Source organism: Alnus glutinosa, chromosome 3 (assembly GCF_958979055.1).
Source record: "Alnus glutinosa chromosome 3, dhAlnGlut1.1, whole genome shotgun sequence".
Lineage (NCBI taxonomy): Eukaryota > Viridiplantae > Streptophyta > Magnoliopsida > Fagales > Betulaceae > Alnus > Alnus glutinosa.
In genome coordinates this window covers 33,431,847-33,459,226 of record NC_084888.1, presented here as the reverse complement: position 1 = coordinate 33,459,226, position 27,380 = coordinate 33,431,847, and the positions used below count along the sequence as shown (strand labels likewise).

The 27,380-nt window shown below is 40.1% G+C and overlaps 1 protein-coding gene across 1 annotated transcript; it reads right to left on the bottom strand.

Moving 5' to 3' along the window:
- Nucleotides 1-43: 43 nt before the first annotated feature.
- On the bottom strand, nucleotides 44-26,026 carry LOC133864589 (two-component response regulator-like PRR73). Its single transcript, XM_062300972.1, has 9 exons — nucleotides 25,750-26,026; nucleotides 24,330-24,833; nucleotides 23,754-23,915; nucleotides 23,505-23,638; nucleotides 23,038-23,196; nucleotides 2,129-2,312; nucleotides 1,586-2,012; nucleotides 704-1,496; nucleotides 44-382 (listed from the first exon to the last, which is right to left on the bottom strand). Exons 2-9 carry the CDS (start codon nucleotides 24,652-24,654, stop codon nucleotides 233-235), a joined length of 2,334 nt encoding a protein of 777 aa, XP_062156956.1. The 5' UTR covers nucleotides 24,655-24,833; nucleotides 25,750-26,026; the 3' UTR covers nucleotides 44-232.
- Nucleotides 26,027-27,380: the final 1,354 nt, after the last annotated feature.

The following is a 27,380-nucleotide window of genomic DNA, read 5'->3' as shown; positions in this document are numbered from 1 at the left end:
TAATAGTTCTTTCTGCATCTACTCAAGTAAAAAAGACTTGAAATACAACAGCACACCGAATTGAAGAATTTTATTAGGGAGGACTACCCTTTCAAAGGTTAGCACCTTCTGAGAAGTAATAGTGCTTATAAGATACAGTCCAAGGTGTTTCTGTAGAGTCCTTACATAATCTATTTGGTCTTCAATCACAATGGTTACTGATTCCCTCTCCTATACATAGCTAGTGCCAATCTCATCTAGAAGATTGCATACGCATGATCAGGGGCAAGTTGGGTTTGCAATCCATGTCATTGCTTTTGTTTTTGTGCACCACCTGTCGGACAAATTGTCCTCGAAAACGTGGTCTTTGTTCTGCCAGTTTCTTCCTGCTCTGATATCGGACCTGAAAAAGATGATGTAAAGAGATATTTCTTTCATATCCCTTAAATGGCTCTGATAAATATCAAATGAATGCCAAAAATGATGTTGGCAATGTGAAATAGAGTCAAAGAGAGAGACTTTTTGTCTGAAATATATATGGTGATTTGATGATTCCATTGGGTGTCTAATGTCAAGCTTGTTTGGAAAATATTGAAGTTTTTCAAGTAAGATATAGTTTATGATGGGAAATTTTCCCCTAATAGTGTCTTCAAGGGATGATTCAATATTTCTGGAGAAAATGTTGTTCCAATACTACTCAACGTTATAACACAATTTCAGTTACCTTCTTCTCAAAGCATCTCTCTTTCCTCTTCTGGCGGAATTTGTTTAAAGCAGCCTCTCTTTGTGCAGAGCGGTTTGGATCATCTCCGCTCCGGCTTGCAAATCCAATTACACCGATCGCTCCCCCTTTTCCAGCTATCCCATTATCACTTTCCATGTTTGTTCCTCCAGCATTTATAGCTGTGGTGCTTCCACTGTGCCCATTGCTCCCATGGTTGCTTCCAGCGGCACTTCCATTCAAACTGTGATTACCAACATTGCCTTCGAGGGGTGCACTTAACAAATTTGATGACCCACAATGTGGAGCTGCTGCTGTGATGTTTTTCAAAGATAAATCATCATGGTTGGCTAGCTGCTGCTGGGGCATGTTATTATGCACACGGTGGTGGTGATGGTGGTGCTTCACTTGGACCTGCTGGTTGATGTGACTTTCTTGTGACAAATCCGTGATAGCTATTGCAGCATCAGTCATACGTATTATAGGCTGAGGGGGAGAAATATGGCCACTTTGTACTGGTTGGAATGCAGAGGAGGGATGGAGACTTTTAACTGTAGATTTAGACACTGGCATGTCACTGAATGCCACTTGTTTGGCAAAAACATTATTAGTAGAGGAGCCCATGTCATTGTTGTCACTACTGCCATTGGAAGAACCCTGATTGGAATGTGTGCCATTTGAGTCAGATTGAAAATTTTGCACTGATTCAGTTTTAGCTGCCTCTGTGCTATTATCAAGAGAACAGCTATTGTCATTCCTGATTGGAGCCTGATTAGTAATTGAAGCAGAATTATACCTGCAAGTAAGAGAATTGTCATGAACTTGAATTTGGAGGATTGTCTGGTCAGAAGATGTATATAATCTGAATTTGAAGTGCCCCTATACCTTGAGAAGGCTGAAAGTTCTGAATGTCTCAAAATATTTTGGTCTTGAGCACTGGTCTCAGTATCTCCAACATCTCTCAGCCTCTTCAAACTGAGCTCAAGGTAAGTTGTTTCCTTATTGTCAAAGAGAGCCTTAACTTTCATGTCAGATACCTTCGAGATACCATTTGGGATGTCACTGACAACACTTTCTATCTTTTGATCAGTACTGTTAGTGATCAGACCCATTAGATCAGCAACTTTGTTCCTCAAGTCACCATTTGGTTTCACACTGTCAAGCCCCACCTGTCCTTTCTGCAGCTTCTCATCATCTTTCTTTGATTTTATTTCAGAAATTTTTTCTCCATCAGTACTGGCTATTTTGGTCAACCCCTTTGAACTTAGGTCTTCAAGCTGCAATGGAATTCTAGATACTCCTATCTCCAAGCCTTTGCCCATGACAACAATGTCTAATTATTGAAATGAAGTAGTAGAAAGTAGGAAAAAGTAGAGATATACCAGACTGATGTCAAATTGTGATTGCTACAAACAGAGTAATGCATACCGAGCTCATTATCCTGCCGTTCACACTCTGTTGTTGTGATCATGGGCACCCAGTTGTTGCCAAATGCTTCAGTCCTTGAATGAATAACCTGGGCACAAGTGCTTTCAGGATGATCAGCTAACTGTTCCCATAGTGACATTGGCTGCGGGCTGTCAACTTCTATTGCCCTTTTTGTCCAAGAGCTCTGCGATATTTTTTGATAAGTAATAAATAGTCTTATTAAAAGCATAAGGCATCCCTAAGTACATCAGAAGTATACAACAGAAAGCACCTAACTAAAAAGCGAAAAACGAACAAAAAACGCCAAAACTAAGCGACAAATGGGACACAAAAGCCACCGTCCAAAGATACAAAGTATGAAAAAACGAAGCTAAAATATCTTCCAAGGACCTCTCCAAATCCTCGAAATACCTATTATTTATTTCCTTCCAAACACACCAAAGAAAGCATGTTGGCACCATCTTCCAAATAGTAGCACTCATCGGCCTTCCAGACGTCCACCAACAAGCAAACAAGTCAAAGACTCTTCTAGTCATAACCCAAGACAAACCAAAACGAGTAAAGAGAACACTTCATAAAGCGTAAGCCATATCGCAGTGAAGAAGAAGGTGATCCACCGATTCCCCGTTTCGCTTGCAAATGCAACATCTATCCATCAAAATAACATACCTCTTCTTGAAATTATCCATTGTAAGGATTTTACCTAGAACCACCGACCACGCAAAATTAGCTGCTCGCGTAGGAGCTCCAGTCCGCCACACACTCTTCCAAGGAAAGTGACTCCCCACAGAGCAAGCCAGAGAGCTAAAGAAAGACCCAACCTTGAACAAGCCTTTTTTGGAGGAGACCCACCACAGCCTATCTTCACTACCTCTTCTTACATTGATCAAGTTCAACACCTTAAAAAAAGAAGCAAAGACATCCACTTCTCAATCATGCATTTCTCTAGAAAAACTCATGCTCCACTTATTAGAACCACCCAAGAGCTCCAAATTATCTGCAACAGAAGCATCATTCGCACGGCAATTCCAAATAAAACAGGAAAAGCTTCCTTAAGAACTGTATCCCCACACCACATATCATGCCAAAATTTGGTCATAGTCCCATCCCTCACCTCAAATCTAGGTAGGCCTAAGAATTTCTCCCACCCTTTCTTGATGTTCTTCCACAATCCCACCCCAAAAGCACCTGGAGGCTCTTAGGAGCACCAACCTCCCCAAAAACTGCCAAACTTTGAATCCACTGCAATTCTCCACCAAACTTCTCTCTCAATCCAATAACGCCACAACCATTTGCCTAACAGAGCTCGGTTGAACATCACCAAATTTCTGATACCCAGCCTACCTTCTGAAATTGGGTTACAAACCTTAGACTAACTCACCAAATGATATTTGAACTCATCATCAATCCCTCCCCATAAAAAGTCTCGTTGTAGCTTCTTAATGCGAGCACCTACACTTGCCGGGAGAGGAAAAAGAGACAAAAAATATGTGGGTAAGTTGGCAAGGGTACTCTTGATAAGGGTGACTCTACCTCCCTTGGAAAGGTATAACCTTTTCCAGCTGGCCAACCAACGCTCAGTCTTCTTGATAACACCATCCCAAATATGAATAGATTTATAGGAAGCCCCCAACAGAAAACCTAGATACTTCACCAGCAGAATGGCAACCACACACCCTAAGATATCGGCTAAACTTTCCACTTGATCTACATCGCCCTCAGAAATTAATTCTGACATGGCCAAATTAACCTTCAAGTCCGAGGCAGCTTCAAATAGAAGTAAGAGACTTCTAAGATAGCGCAACTGAGAAGGACAAGCATTGCAAAAAATCAAAGTATCATCGGCAAACAGCAAATGAGAGAAAGTAGCATTGCCAACTTTGAAGCCTTCAATTAGACCCCCATTGACCATAGCAAAAATCATTCGGCTCAAAGCCTCCATCACAAAAACAAACAAGGGTGAGAAAGGATCCTTTTGCCTCAACCCACGAGAACTACTGAAAAAACCATTAGAACCATTTACCAACACTGAGAATCTCACAAAGGAAACACAAAAAGCTATCCAAGAGTACCATTTTCCCCCAAAACCACACCTCCTCAACACATACAAAAGAAAATCTCAATTTACATGATCATAAGTTATTTCCAAATCCATTTTACACGTGACGCCAAGCTCCCCAAATCTTAATCTACTATCAAGACATTCATTTGCAATAAGGATCAAGAATTTGTCTCCCCTTGACAAAGGTGCTTTGAGATTTGGAAATGACCTTCTCCAAAACCGTCTTCAATCTATTTGCTAAGACTTTAGCAATGATTTGGTAAATTCCACCCACAAGACTTAAAGGCTAAAAATATTTGAGAGCAATAGCACCTGGAATTTTCAGAATAAACGAAGTGAACGAAGCATGGAGGCTCTTTTCAAAAAAAAAAAAAACCTCCATGAAAATCCCGAAGCACTTCCATAATGTCCCCCCTCAAAACATCCCAACACGCTTGGAAGAAGGCCATAGAAGCATGGAGGCTCTTATCTCCTACCATAGCTGACACAACCTTCCTAGCCGCCGCCTCCTCCTCAAAAGCTCTCTCCAACCAACTGACCTCAAACCCCAAAATAGAATCAAAGGAGATACCATCCACCAAAGGCCTCCACCTACATTGCTCGGTAAAAAGCTTTTGGTAGAACTTGACGATGTGCATGCTGATTTCTATCTGATTAGAGGATTGAGTGTTGCCAATCAATAAGGAGTCCAAAGAATTACCTTCTATTTGAGTTGGCTATGGAATGAAAAAAATTTAGTGCACTTATTACCTTCCTTTAACCACAACACCCTAGATTTCTGTCTCCAACTCACCTCCTCCACAAGAGAACACTTCTCTAAATCTCTAACAACCTCAGCCTTTCTCAAAAGCTCCTCCTCCCCATAAGGCCCTACTTTCTTCAATAACATCAAAAGCCTGAAGTACGTTGCCAAACACCTATTCATTCCATTTCTTCAAATCCAACTTCAAATCCTTAAGCTTACGAGCTAAAACAAAACTAGGTGAACCTTGGAACGAGTAAGAATCCCACCATTGTTTCACCAGACCCACAAACCCTTCTACCTTAAGCCACATGTTTTCAAATTTGAAAGACTCGCTCCCTCTTGAAACATCACCACAATCAAGGAGAATTGGGAAGTGGTCCGAATAAAGGCGAGAAAGCCTCTTTTGAGAAACCAAAGGAAACCGGACTTCCCAATCATGGGAAACAAGAAAATGATTAATCCTAGACCACACAGGAGGATCATGAGAAATCGACCAAGTAAAGGAGCCACAAGCAAGAGGGAGATCGGGAGGCCCTGATTAGCTATAAAGTCAGAGAAATCTGTCATAGCAAAACAAAGACGACCCTCGCCAGATCTTTCAATGGGAAAGCACGTTACATTGAAGTCTCCTCCTATACACCACGACAGGTTCCACCAACTACAAATGCCAGCCAATTCGTCACATAGACATCTTCAATCACACCCAAAATTCGGGCCGTAAAAACCAGCAAAGGCCCAGGCGAAATTATCTGCAATGTTCTTGAAAGAGACTGCGAGGGTGAACTCCCCCACACACTTATCGACCTTCTCCAGCACCATTGTGTCCTTAGAAGGATGCCCCTTGAGGCCACACTTGAATCCAAGGTACACTAGTCTATATGATTGCATCGCCATAAGCTGTGCACAATGTTGCGCAATAAACTATGAAGCTTAGTTTCTTGAAAGCAAATAACATCCACCTTCTAATCTCTAAGCAAATTACTAACCCTAAGACGTTTTTTCCTCTTATTCAACCCCCTCACATTCCAAGAAATAATTATTGGCTTCATAACACAACTAGATGCCCCCTTGTCTTCCTTTTACCACGGCTGGAACAAGAGCCGTTAGCATCGTAATTGATTGAACTCTCCAAATTCTTGACCTCCCCCTTACCCTTCATAGCACTACTAGACCAATCACCCAGCCCATCTAGACGACGTTCCTCTTCAAGAAAAGTTAAGAGGGCCAACAATTGCAACTTATGACCCACATACGAGATTCCCACAATGGGATAAATTTCATTAGCACACTGAATAACCCAATCAGAATGCCCTGAGAGACCCCTCGAGGTTGGGGAATAGGTATTTAGAGGAGGCAACCTACCAATATAAGCTTCTCCTACCACCTCTTCCGCAACGCACAAGTCCTCCCTACTGCCAGCTTCTTCAATACATTGAGCACTCTCCTGAAACACAACCTCTTCTGAACACCCGATTGGTAAGCTAGAATTAGCCCTCTACATAGACCGAGCAAACTGAGAAAGAACCATCGACACTTTAAACCAGTTGACCAAGACGCAGAAGACCCAGAGACCATGGCCCCAAATCTCTCACCTCGACCACCGGAAATTGCAAACTCTCACTCACCGGCGTCCTCTGAAGCATCACTTCACGATTGTCGGCCTGAACCACACTCACCGGCGCAATCTACTTTGACTTGACCCCCACAAGCGACTTAACCACCGGATCCTCGCCGAAATCTCCACTGGAAAAAGGACCCACCGCAGAAGGATAGCTCGAAAGGCCCAACGGACCACTCACCACATCACTCACTAGAAGAGAACGCACCGGCGGACGCAGCACAACATGAGATCCCCCAGCAGACGACGACGCGCCTGGGTTACCGGGTTGACAAATATTCCAACGAATGGGCCGACCCACCAATGACAGTGGCCTTGCCTTTTGGGTCGGGCTACTGACCCACACCCGAATCCACTAGCAACTTCTCATTAAAAAACACAGTCTTCCTCTTGGGCTTAAAAAACCTTAGCATTGGGTTTAAAAGCACTGGTGGGTTGCTTCGAGGTGAATTTTCCTTCAGGATTGGGCTGGGTTTGATGTGAATTCAGATTATGCTCCTTGCCCAAAGGCCCATCCACAGCTGAGTCCAGCCTCATCAAACAATGCCTACTTCCTCTTTTAGCTTCAGCAACATCTCCCTTATATTGGAGAGCTGGAGGCTTTCACCAAAATGGAAGAGTGTGTCAAAAGCCACCCCTCCCTTCACAGCTTGCTTTTCAGAGACTGTTAGACCACGCTTTGAAGTGAAAACCTTCACTGGAGGATTGGAAATCTTCACCGGAACCAGAATTACTTCCGCCGAAAACTGGGTAAAATTTGTCGGAACTTTCACCTTCCTCTTGCTGATCGCCAGAGCTTGGACAGACTTGTCTGTGGAAACTCCCGCCGAAAGTTCTCTCACCCACTTAGGCACCCTAGCTACCTGCCTTGAACAAACACCAAGACTCTCCTCCAACAGTGGCAATGTCTTCGTCAAAACCTCTGTGTAACTCTTCCTGCTTCCCCTCACCGCCTGAACCACCGGCAGTGCCGCCACCAATCTAACTCCAGCTGTAAAGTGCTCGTTAACCAAACGTAAAGCCGAGCCAAAAAGATCCAAGCCTTTGCCGCGTCTTCCTTCTGGAATTAGGACCGCTCCACTTGTCCTTCCACCATCATGTTCCTCAACCATCAAGAAACCACCGTGTCTATTAAAGCAGCGCTGAGCAATGATCCAGGGAAACCCAAGTTGAGCTTGATTCCAAAAAACCCAAGTCTTCCACTACCACCAGCTCCTCGAAGATGCGTACCACCAAGCTATCTCATCTCTATCCATAAGAATAGACCTCAACTTTCCTTTGCAATTTTCATGGATGCATTCCCCTGTTTCACCTCCAACTACCACCAATTCAAAATCCTTGGATACCATCGACCATCTGCTCGAGAACGACATGATTCCACTAGAAGAAACGTCGGAAAGAAAATGATTCCACCAGTTCCAGCCAAGACACACATCAAACTCACCTTACGCACTCATCATGCGCCGTTAAAGAGAGGTAGAGAGAGAGAATGTTACAAGAAGTTGAAAGCATTTCAAGATATTAGATAGAGAAAGAAACAAAGTTGAGCTCTGCAATATTCATACGGGAATCTCTTATCTTACTACTTATCCATCTCTACTTAGATGCATATGAATGCATATTAGCATCTAAATGAATAAATATCTATAGGCCATTTAAGTCCTAACATTTTAATCATTTTTACATTGTAAGATGTATAATATCTCATATAAGGGTGTCATGAAACAAAAAATCTAAGCTGAACTAGGGAAAAATACCATTTGCTTCTCTTATTTCTTGATTGATATCCAAATAATATATAGTATTTACTTATCTAATATGAAGTTATAGACTCATTATCTCATTATTAGTAAAGTTCTAGTGCAGTAAAATCAATAAATTCTAGAAATTAGAATTAGAATGTAAACCAAAGTTGAGAATGAGAGATTTTTATTTATTTATTTATTTATTTATTTTTGTCAATGAACTGCAAAGGACCATCATCTCAAACATGTTTGGGTAACCCATGTTTTTTTATTATATTTTATTCTTTTTGGAAAACATGTTTGGGTGGATTTTTTAAATTCAAATTCTACTCAAGTTTTATCCAATTTTTTTCAATTTTATCTCAGGTTCTCTAAACCACCAAACATAATTTCAAAAAACAAATTTCCTCGGTATTCACAATTTTAAATATAATAAAGAATAGTAGAATACAATATAAAAAAATCGCACACCCAAACAAGCCCTTAAGCTATTACAAAGTGGGCTGACAAGCATATCATGCACAAAAACACATCAACACTAGCACACCCTTCCCATTTAGGCCCCACCCAACAATATTAACCAAAAACGGCATTCCACATGCAAAGTAATAGAAATTAACACAATGGGGGTTGCTAAGATTTGAACAAAGAATCTCGTAGATAACCATGGTTTGATACCATGTTAGAGAACTGTAGATTCCAAAAACTTGCACTATTATAAAGTGATCAATCATGTTACATATTGTAACATTAAGGTAAACTTGGCCATTAATTTGTGTTTGTTTGTGGACTTCATGTATGCTTTAAACTAAGTAAGGATATTCATTAATTGATGTGTTTATTTCGTACTCTTTTTTAAAAAAAAAATAATAATATCTATTTGATGGATATTTTTTTTTTATAAGTGCAAATTTATGAAAAAAACAGAGTAAGGCGCTCCTAGTACACACGGAGTATACAAGAAGCAACAGCCTCACCACCGACCCTACAAAAACATCCCACAAAACAACTCAACCCTAAGCTCCTAAAGCTCACATCCTTCAATCTTATCCCACCTCCTATGTTCCTCATCAAGGGCAGATAGTAAAGCCACAGTTTTATCCTCTTCGCCTTTGTCACCAGACCTTATCGAAGACCAAAACAAGGACCACTCCATAGGAGAAATAGCTTGGGAACCGCCCGTAGAGTTTAGAGGACTAGCTCTACTAGAACAACCCCCTCCAGAGAAACCACGATCTGCCGGAGGAAGAGAGGACGAGCTCGATTTAAGAAAACCCCACCTAAGAAAGCCCACATCTTTGAGTTCCCCTTGACCCATCGCCAACTTTGGCTTCCTCCCTTTACGCTTGTATTGAAACAATGGCTTCGACGTGGGCTCTTTCAAGGGAGAGAAAGGAAGAACCCTCCCAACCGGCGAGCCCACCTCATAACCCGCACCTGGTGCAGCCGCCTCAAAAGAAACCGGATGAAAATCCCCCACCGAAGCCAGCCCAGTCTCTACTGATAAAGAGCTAATCACTAACACCGGACCAGCACAGTCTTCGGTAGAAGTAGCGACCGTGGACGACGCTGTTGAAATTGCTAAACTGGACGGAGCAAAAGTCTTCTCCGTGAGCAACTTTTGGGTGAAATTGGGAGGGAGACGCACTTTGCTCTTTGCTAACCCGCACTGCTTAGTCTTCTTAGTGAAAGGCAAAAATCTCAACCTCCTGGAACCAGTCCGCATGCGAGCATAGGAGGACCAAACCCCAAAACGTCTAAACTTCCCCAAACGTCTAAATAACCAGCCCAAACCCAAAATACCCAGTTTCGGTTTCAACCCAAAAGAAATCCTACCCAAATGCGTTGGACGCCTGCACACCTGATCCAACCAATCACCAACAAAGTCGAGAATCTTCTTGAAAAACCCAACTTCCTTCCCCGAAACGTCGCAATCCCACTCGTGATCACCCTCTGAGCACACCTTCCTGCACCCTCTGCCACCTCGATCCATGGAGCCAACATCGTCGACTGCAAGCCGAGTCTTGGAACACGCTAGAAGGTCCTTACCCAATGGACCGGAAGAAGAATTCTCCATAGTGTAGCAGTCGTCCACAAGGTCATTACCCAGAGGGCTCCTGCTCCCGATACAGCGAAAAAATCTTCTCCGCCTTGCACCAAACCACCATCGCCGTCTGAACACGAGGCCCGCCACCAACCGACAAGCGCAGGCGTACGACAAAAAAACCGCGTCCTTGCCCAACCTCTTCCCCGACAGGGTGCCACTAGAAGGATACACCACCGAGGATCCCAAGAAATCCAGCACTTTGCTTAGCTCCCCAGAAACACGCCCCCAACCCCACCCATCACGGCCTTCAAGAAACACAATCATTCCTCTCCAGCCACCCACATCGAATACCGTCACCACCAAGAACCGGCTGGAACTATTTCCACCTCTCCGAACGATGGTCACCTTCGAACCCTCCCTGAAGTATTTAACAAAGTCCTCGGAGTCCGGATTTTGCAACACCTCTTCCACCATCAAGAATAACCAAGCAACGCAACCCGAACTCAGCCGAACCCGCCCTGAGAAGTCTTTCCTCTTCTCCGCCACCCCCAACACAAAAGTTCCTTCCACTACCGAGAAGATGAAGGACTTAGCCTCCACAAAAAACCGGTTCTCCATACCCTACCGCACTCGACAACCCCCGACGGGGTTCACAACAGCCCCGTCGACACGCCTCATATGGTTAAAAAACCTGAGAGACGCAAACTTCTCAGGAATAACTCTATTTGATGGATATTTGCTATGGTATAATTGATAATTACTGATATTTGAATAGCACATCACTGATTACCATTTAATAAGTTGGATATAACATAAATGTCATTAGGTTTGTGTCTGGCTATCGCATACAGAAACAAACTCGGCAGTCAGCACTATATAATGAGCAAGATGAAACAGAATTCCTCTGTTTAGAAGGGTGTCGGAGAATTGGTAGATAATAAACACATCAACGTAGCAAGCTCAAGATGAGGTTGTTAGAACCAAACATGATGCTTACCCCAAACCTCATGTAAGCCTTAAAAGAGAATGTGTTATTGTGTTACTCCATAAATTAACCTTAGCCCAACCAAGCCTTAGCCCAACCAAATTTTTGAGTTGTTTTTACCCCAAACCATAATCCAGACAACCTTAATTTTCCTAAAATATCTGCTTCCAGGAAAGTCCAGCAACCAAACATAAAATTGATAAATCCATTTGGCATTTGATAAATTACCAACTGTCCCAAATGTTTAAGTTGGTAGGAAATAATGAATTTTATCATTTAACCAATATTCTAAGACTCTCATGCTCTACTCCCCCCCTCACTTTTTTTTTCTTAAAAAAAAAAAAATGGAGGTTGATTAGAGTATCAAGGCTCGAATTAAAGACTAATTGCTCAGATATCATGTTAAATTATTGTGAATTTATTTACTTTTGTTGTTTTAATAACAATATACGTCATAACATTTGTGGCTATTATGAGTTGAATCCAAAACTAAAGGGATACCATTAGGTTGGAGGCACTCATTTGTTAATTTATAACTAGATAGACAAAAATATTACAAAAAAGAAAAATAAATTTTTTTTTTTGATAAGTAAGTTTATTAAAAAGCGTAAGGCGCCCCTAAGTACACCGGGGGTATACACGAGCAGCCAAAGCCAGCACAAAAAAAGAAAAAAAACCCAAAAAAACCCCAAGAGGACCAAGCCCGAAACCCACCAAAAACCCCAAAAGGAAAACCTGAGAACCCAAAAAAAAACCCAAAACAACCCACAAAAGAAACCTAGAGACAACCCAAAGGCCCTCTAAAGAACACTACCCTACAACTTGAGGCCCTTTCCTTTCTTGCGCCTAGAGGAGTCAGAAGCAACACCATAGTTAACGGAACTTTGCAAATTCAGCAACTCCCTCTTTCCCTTCAATTTCTGACGCGCTATCATCTTCTCACGCAGAAATTCCTCTTCCATGGCATCCCAAATAGCCAAAGAAAAATAAATAAAATCAAACTAAACCTAATCAATTAACAGAATTGCATTAAATTATATTTATGAATACTACAACTGGCTCCACTGATCTTAAAAATTCTCGAATGATAGTAATTCTATTTAAAAGTATTTATTACATAAAAAGCTAGCGTGTCAACCATCGACCTGACAATTTAACCGGTGAACGAATGAGTTGATCCTTACTGGATCTATTATTAATTTATTAGGTAAAAATTTGATAATTACGCTAGAAACAGTTAAGACACTGCACATTTTCCAGCATGGCAAAATTCCTACTAAAGAAACATTGAGGACTCTATGCTCCTTATATGGACATCTTAGAGCAACAAAACTTAATGAAGAAAGCATTTCTATGTTGTTGGTATCAAGAGAGGCAATGGCCTCAAGCTATGACGCTGGGGACCCTTCACACTGTATTACATGGGACAGTTCGAACAAAACAAGAGGAAAGAAAAGGCAAGGTGCAATGGAAGATTGATAGGCATTCGAATGGAGCTCATCCGGGGTGTCTCAAGCTCAAACAAACAGTTGCTTTCGAAGTGACATTTGAACAGGGCTTTGAACAAGGTCACCCAAACAGTTGGGTTTGAGCAACATTCGAGCGGGTTTTAAATGGGACACTGTATTACATGGGACAGTTCGAACAAAACAAGAGGAAAGAAAAGGCAAGGTGCAATGGAAGATTGATAGGCATTCGAATGGAGCTCATCCGGGGTGTCTCAAGCTCAAACAAACAGTTGCTTTCGAAGTGACATTTGAACAGGGCTTTGAACAAGGTCACCCAAACAGTTGGGTTTGAGCAACATTCGAGCGGGTTTTAATGAGGTCACCCAAACAGTTGGGTTTGAGCAACATTCGAGCGGGTTTTAAATGCAAGTCAAACAGAAAGTCATGTTCAAAGTGAAGTTTGTATGAACTTCGAATAGTGCACGAAATTTAAGCAACAGCTAGGTTTTTGATTTAGTTGTTATATTTTCTTTCCTTATTTCTGAAAGTCAATGAGTACATTTCCTTAATTAAGAGTCAACTAGTGTTTTGGGTCATCATAACCTTTAAATATACCAGTACCTAACTTTATATTAACATTATTATTTTGATATTTTTCAATAAATTTACTCAAGAAAGTTTCTCTTGTCCTAGTGGATTCCAAAATTACTCATGTCGCTAGTAGTACTGAGATACTGGGGCTTCTTTGGGATGGATTAAGGGTCTTGGCTCAGTAGTTAGAGAAAGGGCTCACTAAGCTAGACATGTATCCTAATTATGCAAGGTTGGATACCTTCCATTCTGATCTCTTGAAAAGAAGTGAATCAATTGCTTCATTCCATGCTTCAAGGGGAGCTCACTCAAGAGGAGGTTTAGCAAAAATCATTGTTATGCCTTTACCTCTCTCCCTCTCAAGTTATGTTACTCTCTCCTCAAGCCAAGGTATTCTGCCACCACACCAAATGTCCAGGGTGCCTCCTCTTGGTGACCAATTACTGATTTTTTTTTTTTTATATATATATAAGTAATTCAATCTCATTATAAGAGCACAGAGGGGCACAACCTTGTACACATAAATAGAACCCCCTAAGCAGAAGAAAAAGATGAACAAAAGTTCAAAAAATCAGAAAAACTAGAAAAACGCAAGCTATGATGTGTTGCTATCCATGTGTATAAAGCGTTAAACATAATCATTTTCAGCTCTACCACCGAAGTCTCCATATCTTCAAAGCTCCGTGTATTTTGCTCTCTCCAAATACACCACATTAAACACAACAGAACCAACCTCCAAACTTCCAAAATACTATCACGCCCCATCTGACTTCCCCAACTCACTAATAACTCTCTCACCCTTCTAGGTATAACCAAATCAACACCAAACAGATTGAGAAGTGAGCTCCATAAATCTCTTGCTACTTCACATGAAGAATGTGATTCCCCACTCTTCTTACACATACAACACCAATCCACTACCATAACATTCTTATTCTTCAAGTTATCCAAAGTCAATATTTTCTCTAATGCCATCATCCCCACAAAAAACGCCTCTCGAAGGAGCCTTAACTTTCCAAATACTCTTCCAAGAAAAATGGGAGCCAGTAGGTATGGTTAACGCATGATAGTATGACTTCACTTCAAACTTGCGCATTTTGGATGGGCTCCAACATATTCTATCGACATCTCCTTGCCTTACTCCGAGTGAATACATCTCAAAGAAAGAAAAGACCACATCCACCTCCCAATCCTGTATCAATCTAGTAAAAATTATATTCCATTTGATATTCCTATCTCAGAACTACATATGATCTGCTACCCACGCATCCTTTCTACGTGCAATACTGAACAAATCCGAATAAGATATCTGCAATGGTTGATCCTCACACCACACATCATGCCAAAAACTAACCTTTGGTCCATCACCCACCTCATATCTAACAAATTTTGAGAAAGTCCCCCCCCCCTCCTTATATATTTCCACGCTCCCACTCCAAATGGCCCCATTACCTCCTTAGAACACCAACCTCCCCTTAAACTATCATATTTAGTATCTATCACCAATCTCCACAAAGCCTCCCCCCCATAGCATAACACCACAACCATTTTCCTAATAGAGCTCGATTAAACTTAATCAAGTTTCTAACCCCCAAACCACCTGCTTTAATCGGAGTACAAATTCTCGACCAGTTCATGAAATGGAACTTAAACTCATCCCCAATTCCACCCCATAAAAATCCCTCTGAAATTTCTCAAGCCTATTAGCCCCTCCCCTTCCTCCTCTTTTTTCATTTGTTCTTTATGCTCGTTTGCATCTTCTAAATGCGTCAAATTTTACTATTTTGGTAGTACAAAATAATTGCCTAAATATGAGGCATAATACCTCATAGGAGTTTTTATGGGAAGCTTAAGTTTGTATTCTTTGTGCATATGATAAACTTTATAGTTTAAAGTTATCAATTGGATTTCATGCTTGTGTTCATGCTTGGTGATTTTTAGATTATTTAAGCTAACAAACGAGAGATGAGTCATTATTACTATAACCAACATGATTTAACCACACAAATATTGCCACAAGGCTAAAACTTTATCATGAGTATAGAAACTCAGGAATATTAGGTTTATGAATCAGTATTCTCTCTTGCTTATCTAAGTGAGCTTGTATTGATATATATAGAGATTACATGATAAGATTGTTTACAAGATAACTCTAACTCTAATTCTGATACAAACATAGATAGATAACTCTAACTCTTGATATACAACTAGAACTCTTCTTCCTAAACTTATCTTCCCATGCCTTATCATTCGGATGCCTATCATAAGATTCACTAGGACTCTTGACTTGATCATTACAAAGTAGGTGAGATGTAGTAGAAGTCTTGTGAAGTAGCAACCTGTGAGAGACTGTGTGCTTGAGATACCGTAGAATCCTCTTGACAACTTGCCAATGGATTTTAGTTGGTCTGTGCATGAATTGGCGGTCACAATTTACAACAAATGCCAAATCTGGCCGAGTGAGCAACAAGTATTGGAGAGAGCCAACCGTGTTGCGGTATAGAGATGGGTCTTCCATAGGATCACCCATGAAAGCTGACAAAACCGAAGATGAGGACATGGGAGATGTGATTGGCTTTGCCTCCACCATGTTGGTTTTGTGTAGTAAGTCACGAATATACCTTTGTTGAGAGAGCAAGAGACCAAACTTCACAGGTATTACTTCAACCCCAAGGAAGTAGTGGAGATTTCCCAAGTCTTTAACCACAAAATCAACACACAGAAGCTTTAATAGTTCATCAATTGCTGTAGGAATGGAAGAAGCTATGATAATATCATTGACGTTGATGAGCAAATACATAGTCACGGATGCTGTGTGATAGATGAACAAAGATGAATCAGCTTTGGAGCCAGTGAAACCAAGCTTGAGTAGCTGTCCACTTAGGCGAGAGAACCAGGCAGGGGGGGCCTGTTTTAGTCCATAAATTGCCTTATACAACAAATGTGGTGATGATGGGTTGGGTGAACAAAGCCCGGTGGTTGAGCCAGATATACGTCTTCAGACAAGATACCATGAAGAAACGCATTCTGAATGTCAATTTGCTTGAGTGACCAGCCTGCAGAGTATGCAATGGACAATACAATTCGTATAGTAGTAGGTTTTACAGCTGGACTATGAGTCTCACCATAGTCTAAACCAGCGTGTTGATGAAATCCCTTCCTTTTTTTAGCAACCAAGCGTGCCTTGTGGCGTTCTACAGAGCCATCAACCTTTCTTTTGAGTTTAAACATCCATTTGCAGCCCACAACATTCTTGATTGTCATTGGAGGAACAAGAGACCATGTGTGATTTTTGAGTAATGCATTGAACTCAACTTGCATTGCATTGCGCCATTCACTGATCTTGACAGCATTAGAGAAGCAAGTAGGTTCTATAAGTGCAGATTCTGAAAGTATAGCCTGAGGTAAAGGATATTTGACAGTGTCATCTGTGAGTTGCCATAGCTGTCTAATATTATTCTAAGATCTTGTTCGCATAGGGTGTAGTCTAGAGGTTGAACCTGTGGCTCTATGTGAGTTGAAGAAGAGCTGGAAGGTGAGTGTGAGATGCTGGAAAGAGTAGGTAAAGATGAGAGGAATGGAGGAGTAGCACCCGAGAGGATGGAGGATGTATTGGAAGGGAGAATGAGCTATAAGTGATAGGATGTGGGGTACATGGAATAGACGGTGATGATTTTGAGAAAAAGGGGAAAACAGTTTCGTGAAACACCACATCACGAGAGATATACAGGCAACCTGATTCATGATGATAACATTTGTATCCTTTATGATGCAAGTTGTAACCTAAGAAGACACATTGTTTGGAGCAGAAGGAAAAATTTTGTGAATTGTAGGGTCTGAGATTAGGAAAGCAAGCACATCCAAAAACTTTAAGGAATTTATAGTCAGGAGAACGAGAGAAGAGTTGCTCAAAGGGAGAGAGATTTTTCAGCAAGGGAGTGGGTAACCTCTTTATTAAATAGCATGAAGTGAGACGAGCTTCATCCCAAAAAGTTTTGGGAAGATAGCTATTAGCAAGTAGAGCTAAGGTTGTGACAATGAGATGGCGATGTTTCCTTTCAACGCACCCTTGTTGTTGATGTGTGTGGGGGCAGGAAACACGATGAACAATTCCAATGTATTGAAAATATTTATTGAGGTTGCGATACTCTCTACCCCAATTAGTTTGTATACTTTTAATTTTGATGTAAGTAAGCGTTCAATCATAGTTTGAAATTTTATAAAGACAGATATAACATCAGATTTAGATTGAATGGGAAACACCCAAGTAAACCAACTAAAGGCATCAATAAACGAAACATAGTAGCGATTGCAATTGATAGAAAGAGTTGGGGAAGGACCCCAAACATCTGAATAAAGTAGTTCTAAAGGATTACAAATACTGGAATTTGAAATTGAAAATGGCAGTTGATGGCCCTTGGCTTGGGGGCAGGCAGTGCAAGGAGTGATTGCCTTATGAGTGGAGACTGGTAGATGATTTTTAGATAGAACAAGGTTGACAATCCGCAAGGCTGGATGTCCCAAGCATTTGTGCCAATGATGGGCAGTAGTCCTCTCACCAATGAGTGCTTGAGGTTTTGATGAAGACCTAGACGAAGGAGAGAGTTGATAAAGACCATTGTTAAGTGGGCCTTGATGAATTTGAATCCCGGTCTTGCAGTCCTTGATAACAAAGTGAGAAGGATAAAACTCAAAGAAAACTGAATTATCAAGAACAAATTGACATACCGAAAGCATATTCCTGCAGATTAGGGGAACATGAAGCAATTGTTTGAGCATAAATTTGTGACGAGAGAGAAAAAGAGATGCAAAGCCAATATGATTACTAGACAAACCAATTCCATTGCCTATGCGAATTTGATCTTGGCCAGTGTATTCCTCGGAAGACAGGTTGAGATTCTATAGATCTTTGGTGATATGATGAGTGGCTCCGGTATCAGGATACCAATTTTCCTCAGAGGGCAGCGATGGAGATGAATAAAACACCTGAGGATGAGGTGCAGCCACTAATGCTGTATTAGGGCGTTGGTAACACCTACGAGCAATGTGTCTGATCTTTCCACAAAGCTGGCAGATAAGACAAAAGGGTGAAGCTTGATCTTGTGAGAAGTAGGAATCACGACCACAGTTGCTGGATGGAGAACCACGTCCACGATAAGGGCTGCGTCCACTGAAGGGGGAACCACAACCCCGATAGCCACGTCCACAAGGCATGGGAGCCCGAACAGAAAAATGAGTTGCTGGCGGTGATGGCTCATTGGATGAGAGATGATGTTCAACATGCATCTCATGGGCAAGAAGATGTCCATACAATTCATCTAAGGATAAGGGATCCAGACAAGTGGTTACAGAAGTAACAAAGGGATCATACTATGATCCGAGGCCAGCAAGGAGGTAGGAAACGCTTTCAAAGTCGCTCAAATGTTGTCCGGCAGCAACTAAGTTGTCACTCATGACCTTGATAGTTTGAAAATATTCAGTGATGGAGGAGTTACCTTTCTTGGACGTGGCAAGTTGGTAATGAATTTGCATAACACAAGATCGTGCTTGGGAGGCAAACATGGTGACTAATGTTGTACAAAGATCATGGGCAGTAGCACATCCTACGACATGAACAACGAGGGGCTCTATGAGCGTGGAGATTAGTACGCTGAGGATCATCTGGTCCCATTGACACTAGGCAAGGAATTCCGGGTTGGCCATGGTGATGGGCGCACCAACATCGGTGCTGGTATTGGGGATGGTCTAGACTAGACGTCGAGAAGTGCCATCCAGGAAACCATACACATCTTGGCCTCTGATGTAAGCCAGAATTTGAGTTCTCCAACCTGTGGAGCTGCCGTTGGAGAGCTTCATATTCAATGAGTGGTTCATATTAGGGATAGTAAAGATGACATTGGAAGAGGAAGGATTCATGGTGTGGGGTGGTGATGAGGCGTTGGAAGATGTAGTAGAACCAGATTGAGACATAATGATGGAGAGAGAAAAAGACGTTAGTCTATGTTTAGCTCTGATACCATATAGAAACTCAGGAATATTAGGTTTATGAATCAGTATTCTCTCTTGCTCATCTAAGTGAGCTTGTATTGATATATATAGAGATTACATGATAAGGTTGTTTACAAGATAACTCTAACTCTAATTCTGATACAAACCTAGATAGATAACTCTAACTCTTGATATACAACTAGAACTCTTCTTCCTAAACTTATCTTCTCATGCCTTATCATTCGGATGCCTATCATGAGATTCACTAGGACTCTTGACTTAATCATTACAAAGTAGGTGAGATGTAGTAAAAGTCTTATGTGCGTTAATATGAGATATGGCAACACAAACTATTTTGTTTTTATGACGAGGAATCCTTTCAAGGCAGGGCCACTTCGTGTACCCACCCCCGTCAAGTAAACCTCGGACCAATGTAAAGCGCCCCTTCCACTTGGATCGAGTAATACTCCGGCTTCCCCGGTGGGCTGGCCCCAATAAATTGTTTGCACCAAAGGGGATTCAAACCTTAGACCTCATGGGACTGCCACAAAGATCAATGCCCTTCCTACTTGAGCCAACCCCTTGGGGTTCGGCAACACAACTATAAAGAGAAAACAATTTTTTTTTATAAGTAATAAACCAATCTCATTGAAAGCATAAGGCGCCCCTTAGTACACTGGGAATATAAAAGGTGGCCGGCCACCCCTCACACAAACTATAAGACAAAGTAGGAGAAAAGCTAAACTGTGCGAAACACCTAGTGGCAGTTTCTTGATGTGCAACCAAGCACAAATTTTTCTTTGAGTCTCTTTCCACCACAATGGCATTTTATCCAGTAGGGAATCTGAGCACAAGGCTACATGCCACACCCATTAGCTGTAAACTTCAGTTGCCACTGCTTGTTTCAAAGGCCAAGTTGTTGGGCCCACAAAAAGAAAAAGAAAAGAAAAGAAAGAATTGAAGTTGTTGGTGTCAAGGGAAATTTCTCTAGCTGTTATAAAGGGAAGAAAGGATATGCAGCATCTTGAAAATGTGAGGGGTTCAATTTAATAGGACAATGTTGACTAAAGATATAAGGGTCTCTAGTGTGTGGGAGTGGAAGATATTTCTACTCTATGAGATGTGGGAGGACAATAATTAGGAGATACTGTAGAATTTCCACTCACTTTTATTCATGCATAATCTGAGTTGGAAAACAATGGTGCTATATGATGAAGGCATGGCTATAATATGTCTGTTCCACACACACATTACAAGACAAAGTAGGAGAAAAGCTAAGCCATTGCATTCAACAGCAATGGGTATGTAAATTGTTCGAGAGCAATGACTCTGAGCCACATTGAAATCACACAAAATCTGTCACGTGGAATCTATAGTTGGCACATGACGTGTCAAACGCGAGCCACATGTTATCAACTTAGTGTTCTGACATGGCATGTTGTCAATTAATTGGACGGTAGGTTGATGGAATGACCTATTTAAAACTGCACAAAATTATCCCAATCAGCATCCATTGTAAAGACTCCACTTCTTTCCATTGTTTCCAACCAAGTTAGAGCCTCACCTTCCATGTGATATGAGGCGAACATATATATATTTGTGAAGATCACTGGGAGTATTATAATAGATGAAACATTGGTGAAGCTGAAACATCCAAGCCAAAAGATTCTAACCATCAAATTTGTGAAGATCCATTTGAGAATTGTAAAAAATTTCTAAGGGAAAATGGAAGATTGGGAAGCGGTAGTTGAAGAATCGTAAGCTCTGATACCACTTGTAACAGTCCTGATTTACTGTTACTGATTTTAGGAATTTCTAGGGTTTGATTTAGGGATTTGTAAATGGAAATGGAATACTAATGGAAAGAAAGTGATGAGTTATGGAAGAATAGAATTCAAGAAACTATATTGATTCGGCCACATTCGAGAGTGCCAGTCTCCTTAGCAACATTCGAGAGTGATAATCTCCTCTAGTTCAAAGAACAATACAATGATCAAAGATACCTCCTATCAGCCAACTCACAGCTATTTATAGCTATATACAAGTAATGAAACGCAAGGCAAGAAGTATTAATTGGCAGTACAACTGAAACTGCAGCCGAACGACTAATTGATTTCTACACGTGCCAACGGAATCACCCACATGTGCACAACAAACTTATTGGATACCAACTGTAACCCATAACTATCCAACTATCCAAATCCATCTCATCCGGCTACTAAGGAATTGTTACATTTGGAGTAAAGCCCAAGAATCTAATTGTTGAAATTGGAAACTCAGAGACTAAATTGAAATCAGACAAAACCTAGAGACTAAATTTGATTTTTTCCTAAATTTGAACTTTTGTTCATAATAATGCAAACTCATGTGCATCTAATGGAACAAGCGTCAGTAATACCAATACTTTTTTCTTTTTTTTTGATAAGTAAGAAGATTTTATTAAAAAGCGTAAGGTACCCATAAGTACATCGAGAGTATACACAGGAACCACAAAAGCCAGCCCACAAAAGGAAAAAAACCCAAACAAACCCACAAGGATCAACCCTAAAACTCGAAACCCACAAGGAGCACCCATAACACTCAGAGTCCAAAAATCAAAAGAAGCCCCCATCAAACACTCAAACCTGCCCCGAAAGCACCCCAACCCAACAAACCCACCAAAACTCGCAAGAAAACCCGAACTGTAAAAGTCCATGGGCCTTACTCACTCTCAAAAGACGCCTTAAGAGATGAGGGGTGTCCATGGCTTATAAAGTCCTCAGGTCATGTATCTCTTGGTGATGTGGGACACTTTAACACGCCCTCTCACGTGTAGCAACTTTTGGCCAAACACGTGTTCAACATCAGGAGGGAAAGGCCCATCATCGTCCAAGGAACCCGCTTTGATACCATGTAAAAGTCCATTGAACCTTACTATTCCACAAAAGGCACCTTAAAGGAAGAGGTTTGCTCAAGGCTTATAAAGCCCACAACCCAGGCATACCTTGGCAATGTGGGACTCTTAATACGCCCCCTCACATGTGACACTATTGTCCAAACACGTGTACAATGAAAGGGAAGGCCCAACATTGTCCAAGGCTCTGAAGCTCTGATACTGTGTAAAAGTCCAATGGGCCTTACTCAATCTCAAAAGATGCCTTGAAAGAGGAGAGAACACCATGACTTATAAACTTCTCAGGTCATGTATCTCTTGGCAATGTGAGACACTTTAATACGCCTCCTCACGTGTGGCAACTTTTTGGTCAAACACGTGTTCAACATCAGGAGGGAAAGACTCATCATCATCCAAGGAACCTGCTTTGATACCATGTAAAAGTCCATGGGCCTTACTCACTCTCAAAAGACGTCTTGAGAGATGAGGGGTGTCAATGGCTTATAAAGTCTCCAGGTCATGTATCTCTTGGCGATTTGAGACACTTTAACACAAACAACCATCCCAAAAAGACACCCACAACCCAAAATACATATGAAAATCAAACTCAAAATACAACGCAAACCCAAAATACAAAGAAGAGACCAAAAAAAAAAGAGAAAAAAGAAAGTAGAGCCGACCTTTTTTTTTTTTTTTTTTATAAGTAGAGCCAGAAGTTGAAACTTGAAAGAACAAAGAGCTAGACAATACCTCAAGATTAGTTAATATCTACTTACCAAAAACCAAAAAAAAAAAAAGTTAGTAATACCTGAGTGCCACTTCCATTGTCATTTCCATCCATAACATTCAAACCAATGCTTCCAATATCATCTTCATGATTGCTGCCAGTGTTGTCTGACTCTTCACCGCTTTTCAACTTGGTGGATTTTTGCGTGCATGTACCACTTTCACTTCGACTATCACTAGACTGATGAAAGGATGAATAGTGAATGCAAAACAGAAGAGGAAAATTATGACTTTTTCGTGATCCTATATCAATTAAGTGGTATATAAATGACGAAAACCGAAAAGCTACATAAAAATATCTCCATAGGCCAAACTTGGTCAAATGGCGTAACTCCAAGCAAAATCAACGCCTTCTTTTTAGTTGGTATTGTCCAAATAGGTGCTCAAGGACAATTAAATGCATAAATAAGAGCCAACCTGTAGTTTAAAGTGCACAATTGATCCACAATATGGTTTCATAGAGAAAATGGGATAACTATAGCAACTCACACTATGGCATTTCCTCCAAACATGCTGCCAAAGATTTTTAAGCTCATTCTTTCGAATAGGCTTTGCCAAGAAGTCAACTGCACCCTTCGACAAGCACTTAAAGACTATATTCATAGAGTCATAAGATGACATCACTGCACACAAAACCCACCAGGTGTAGCAGTTAAAAAGTATCAATCGGTTAAAAAAACGAGGGGTAATATTGTGTTTCTTTTATGTAGTTAAAAATTGTATTAGAAATATACTCACTAATCACAGAAATATTCTTGCGAGATTTGTGGCTCATTATCTTGCTTAAAAGGTCAATGCCTGATAACCAAGGCATGACTACCTCACTCAAAACAAGATCAATATGAGTGGTAAGATCTTCTAAGATTTTCCAAGCTTGTAGACCATTTTCTACCGCTGTAACTGCGAAGAGTGGATTAACTGTTATATTTCTTTAGGAAGAGACAACCGAAAGGACAAACTGTTGTGCTTGCATAGGATTTGCAATACGCACATAATTAAATGACAACATTCCGATACTAATCCACCAAGCATATTGCATTTGAGAGAGATAGAAAGTTACCAAAATAATTATAGTCCCCATTTGAAAAAAAAAAAAAAAAAAAAAAAAAAAAAAAAAAAAAAAAAAGAAAGAAAGAAAGAAGGAAAGAAAGAAAAGAATAAATCATCTTATGAATGCCAACTTCAAGAACTCTCATCTAAGAAAAGAAACGCATAATAAATAAACCACTTCAATAGATCAGAAAGCATATTAACCATAAGAAGAAAATGAGGTTTTCATTGATAAGTTTGACATTATAATGACTTCAATATCACCTTCATAGCCACAATTCCAAAGCAATGCACTGACAACATGCCGAGTCGAATCATCATTTTCCACTAGTAGAACCTTGAGAGACCTAACAGTTAGAAACGTCTCCCAGCGAACCAGAGACCCTTGACGCTGTTGCTGCAACCTCTGCAAGACTGCCTGGGGCTCCGCCTTGTCTTGGACTCCTTCCATCTGCCCATCATCAATGTCTTCTACATCCTCATTAATCTGCAACTCACCTTCTTCCAAAAGCCTTTGGCCCTCACCCAGAACTCCATTCCTTACTTCCTTGTGCTCATCTAGCATATGGGGATTTAAATCGCCAACCATTTGATTACGGCACAATTCTTATTCATCTCAACTATGTCCTTTAACCAGATTCAAAAGGCCAATAATGAGAAAGGTAATGGATTGAGACGGGGCAAAACCTCCTCTAAACCTAAAGATGGATTGCAAATCCTATTGTCTTCGAGATACTAGCCTCTACAGAAAAACCTCATCCACAACTCCTGCATAAGTCCAACAAAAAGAACAAACATTTTAAAACAAATCAGCACAAGTTTCACTCCTTTAATATTTGTCTGAGAGTAACATCAAACCCTCGAATTATGTAACAGAAAAGAAATATATATGTATATAGCAAAAAAATTACTATAGGGTCCAAACGCTAACATCTGCCATGCAGTTAGAACAATTTCTCAAACATGGAGGATACAGACTCAAAAAGATTGTGTGATGGAATCGGAATTACTCATGATAAGTTAATGCTGTCTCAAAAGCCAGAGATAAAAAAAAATTTAACCAAGTCTTAGAAATTTCATTATTTGGGAAACAGAAAAAGTAGAAATACGTGTACATAAAATTCAAAACATTCTGGGTTTCAGTAGCTCAAATTTCAAGGTCACCAACAAATGGTAATGCAGAGAACAAGAAAGAAAAAAGAAAAAGAAATTGGACATATGCGAAACCATTGATTGCTTAAAAACTGTAGGAAAGTAAAAGACATCAGAAATAACTTGCAATTTGATAGGAACAATTTCTTCATTTCTTGGTTTCCAGAATTGCAGAACAGTTTAAAACATAAAGAGTCCTGATTTCTTTTCCTTTTTCTCTTTTCACATTGACCATAAAAGAATTCAGAAACAAACACCAATCAGACTTATATTCTGATTTTTCAGCAACCAAACGCACCTTTAACAGAGATCGAATTCTTAAATTTAAAGAAGTAAAAGAAAATCATACAACTTTAAGCTTAGTGTGAAGGTATGATCCATTTCCAGAAAAATTCAAGACTACATCAGAAGAAAAAACGGTGACATATATTATACTCTCAGTTGGAGCTGGATCCAATCACCAACGGTAGAAAATTCAAACTCAGAACACAAAAATACAAACCGAAAAACTAGCTTCAAACAAGAATAATACCTTCCAAGCCTCATTGGAAGCGGATTCAAACGCCAACGGTCGAGAGTTCGAAGTTTCGAGGAAGAAAATTCAAAGAAAAAAAGCTGAACCATTTTAGGGTTTCGTTATCGTCGAAGAAACAGCTTGACCGGTTGAGGAACTGTGAAGCCAAGGCTTTGGGGAAAGATAGAGAGAGATACGGAAAAAGTGATAGTTGGGGGCTGCTGATGTGGACGAATCTGATGACACGTCGGATGAATGATGATGAGGTAGATTAATGCTGGGCTCTAAATATTTTGCGAAAGATCCGGGGCGATCAACTATTCAAAAAGATAGCGTAGAAACACGTGGCGCATTGTAGGAAGAGTTAAAGATGCTTTCTTTTAGACAACAAAGTTTGAGGTGTCGTTTTCGGTTTGACGTCAGATGAGCACTTTTGCTTTAGACAACAACTGGGTAATACTGGGGGAGCAGTGCTACGGAGAGGGAAAAATTTCGGATTTCATCCGGAAATTTGGCTGTACAGTGGCATTTTTGTAATTTTAAAAAAATGTCACTGTACAGCCAAATTTCCGGATGAAATCCGGAATTTTTCCTTTTCTCCGTAGCACTGCTCGACAACAACTATTTGACTCTATTGAATGATGAGTAACACTTGTTTTTTTAATTATATTTTATTATTTTTTAAAAAAATATGTTGTAATTGTTTTTTAATTAAAATTCTATTCAATTTTTTTTAATTTTATCTTAGGTTTTCTAAATTAGAAATAATTGCATTGTTGGTCCCTGAGGTTGGTCATAATTATTTTTCTCTCTGTGATTCAAAAAATTCATGGGAGGTTTTCGTGATAAACAATAATTACGAATCACTCCCTTTACAAATTTTCCATCCACTAGGTTAACCGGAAAAAAAAAAAAAAAAAACAAAACAAAACAAAAACAAAATAAAACAAGGGGGTGGCTACCGCACCCCGACAGGTGGCCGGGGGTGGCGCACAGCCACCTCTTTGTATTTTTATTTTTATTTTTTTAAACTAATATTTTTATTTTTATTTTTATTATATTTTATATTTTTTTATTGTAATTGACACGTGTTCACTTCCTATTGGGTGTGACGTGGCGAACTAATTGAATCTGTTAGCTTTTGGATGGAAAATGTGTCTAGTGACTGATTTGTAATTATTGTTTACCACGAGGACTTCGCATTAACTTTTTGAACCACAGAGAGTGAAAAATAATTATGCCCAACTCCAAGGACTAACGGTGAATTCATAATTTTAAAAAATAAATTTTTTCGGTATTCAAAATTTTGAATATAGTACCAAAAAAAAAAAAAAATCGTATTCCCAAACAATCCCGTAATATTGGAAACTGATCCAAAATTAAGGATTTGGCTTGGATGTAGTTTGTTTTAATAGTTTATACTTAATTTTTTATCGGAGAATATTTTTTTAGTTTTTTTAATAGTTTATATCAAATTCTTTTTTTTTCTCATATAAAACTTATAATTAAATATAAACTATTGAAAAATTTACAAAAATATCTCTTATAAATTATTTTACAATACCTAAGCCAAATCCCAAAATTAATAAAAAATGTTAGAACTCCTTCTAGTGTTATTCTGTATAACATGAATTTAATAAAATAAAATA

Bases quoted from the DNA above. Each gene is read 5' to 3' on its own strand.
- LOC133864589 (XM_062300972.1), bottom strand. From the start codon at position 24,654: ATGGTTGGCGATTTAAATCCCCATATGCTAGATGAGCACAAGGAAGTA. The intron at 2,013-2,128 runs GTATGCATTACT...TCATGGGCAAAG, and splicing joins ACGGCAGGATAATGAGCTCG to GCTTGGAGATAGGAGTATCT. The intron at 383-703 runs GTAACTGAAATT...CATCTTTTTCAG, and splicing joins AGAGATGCTTTGAGAAGAAG to GTCCGATATCAGAGCAGGAA.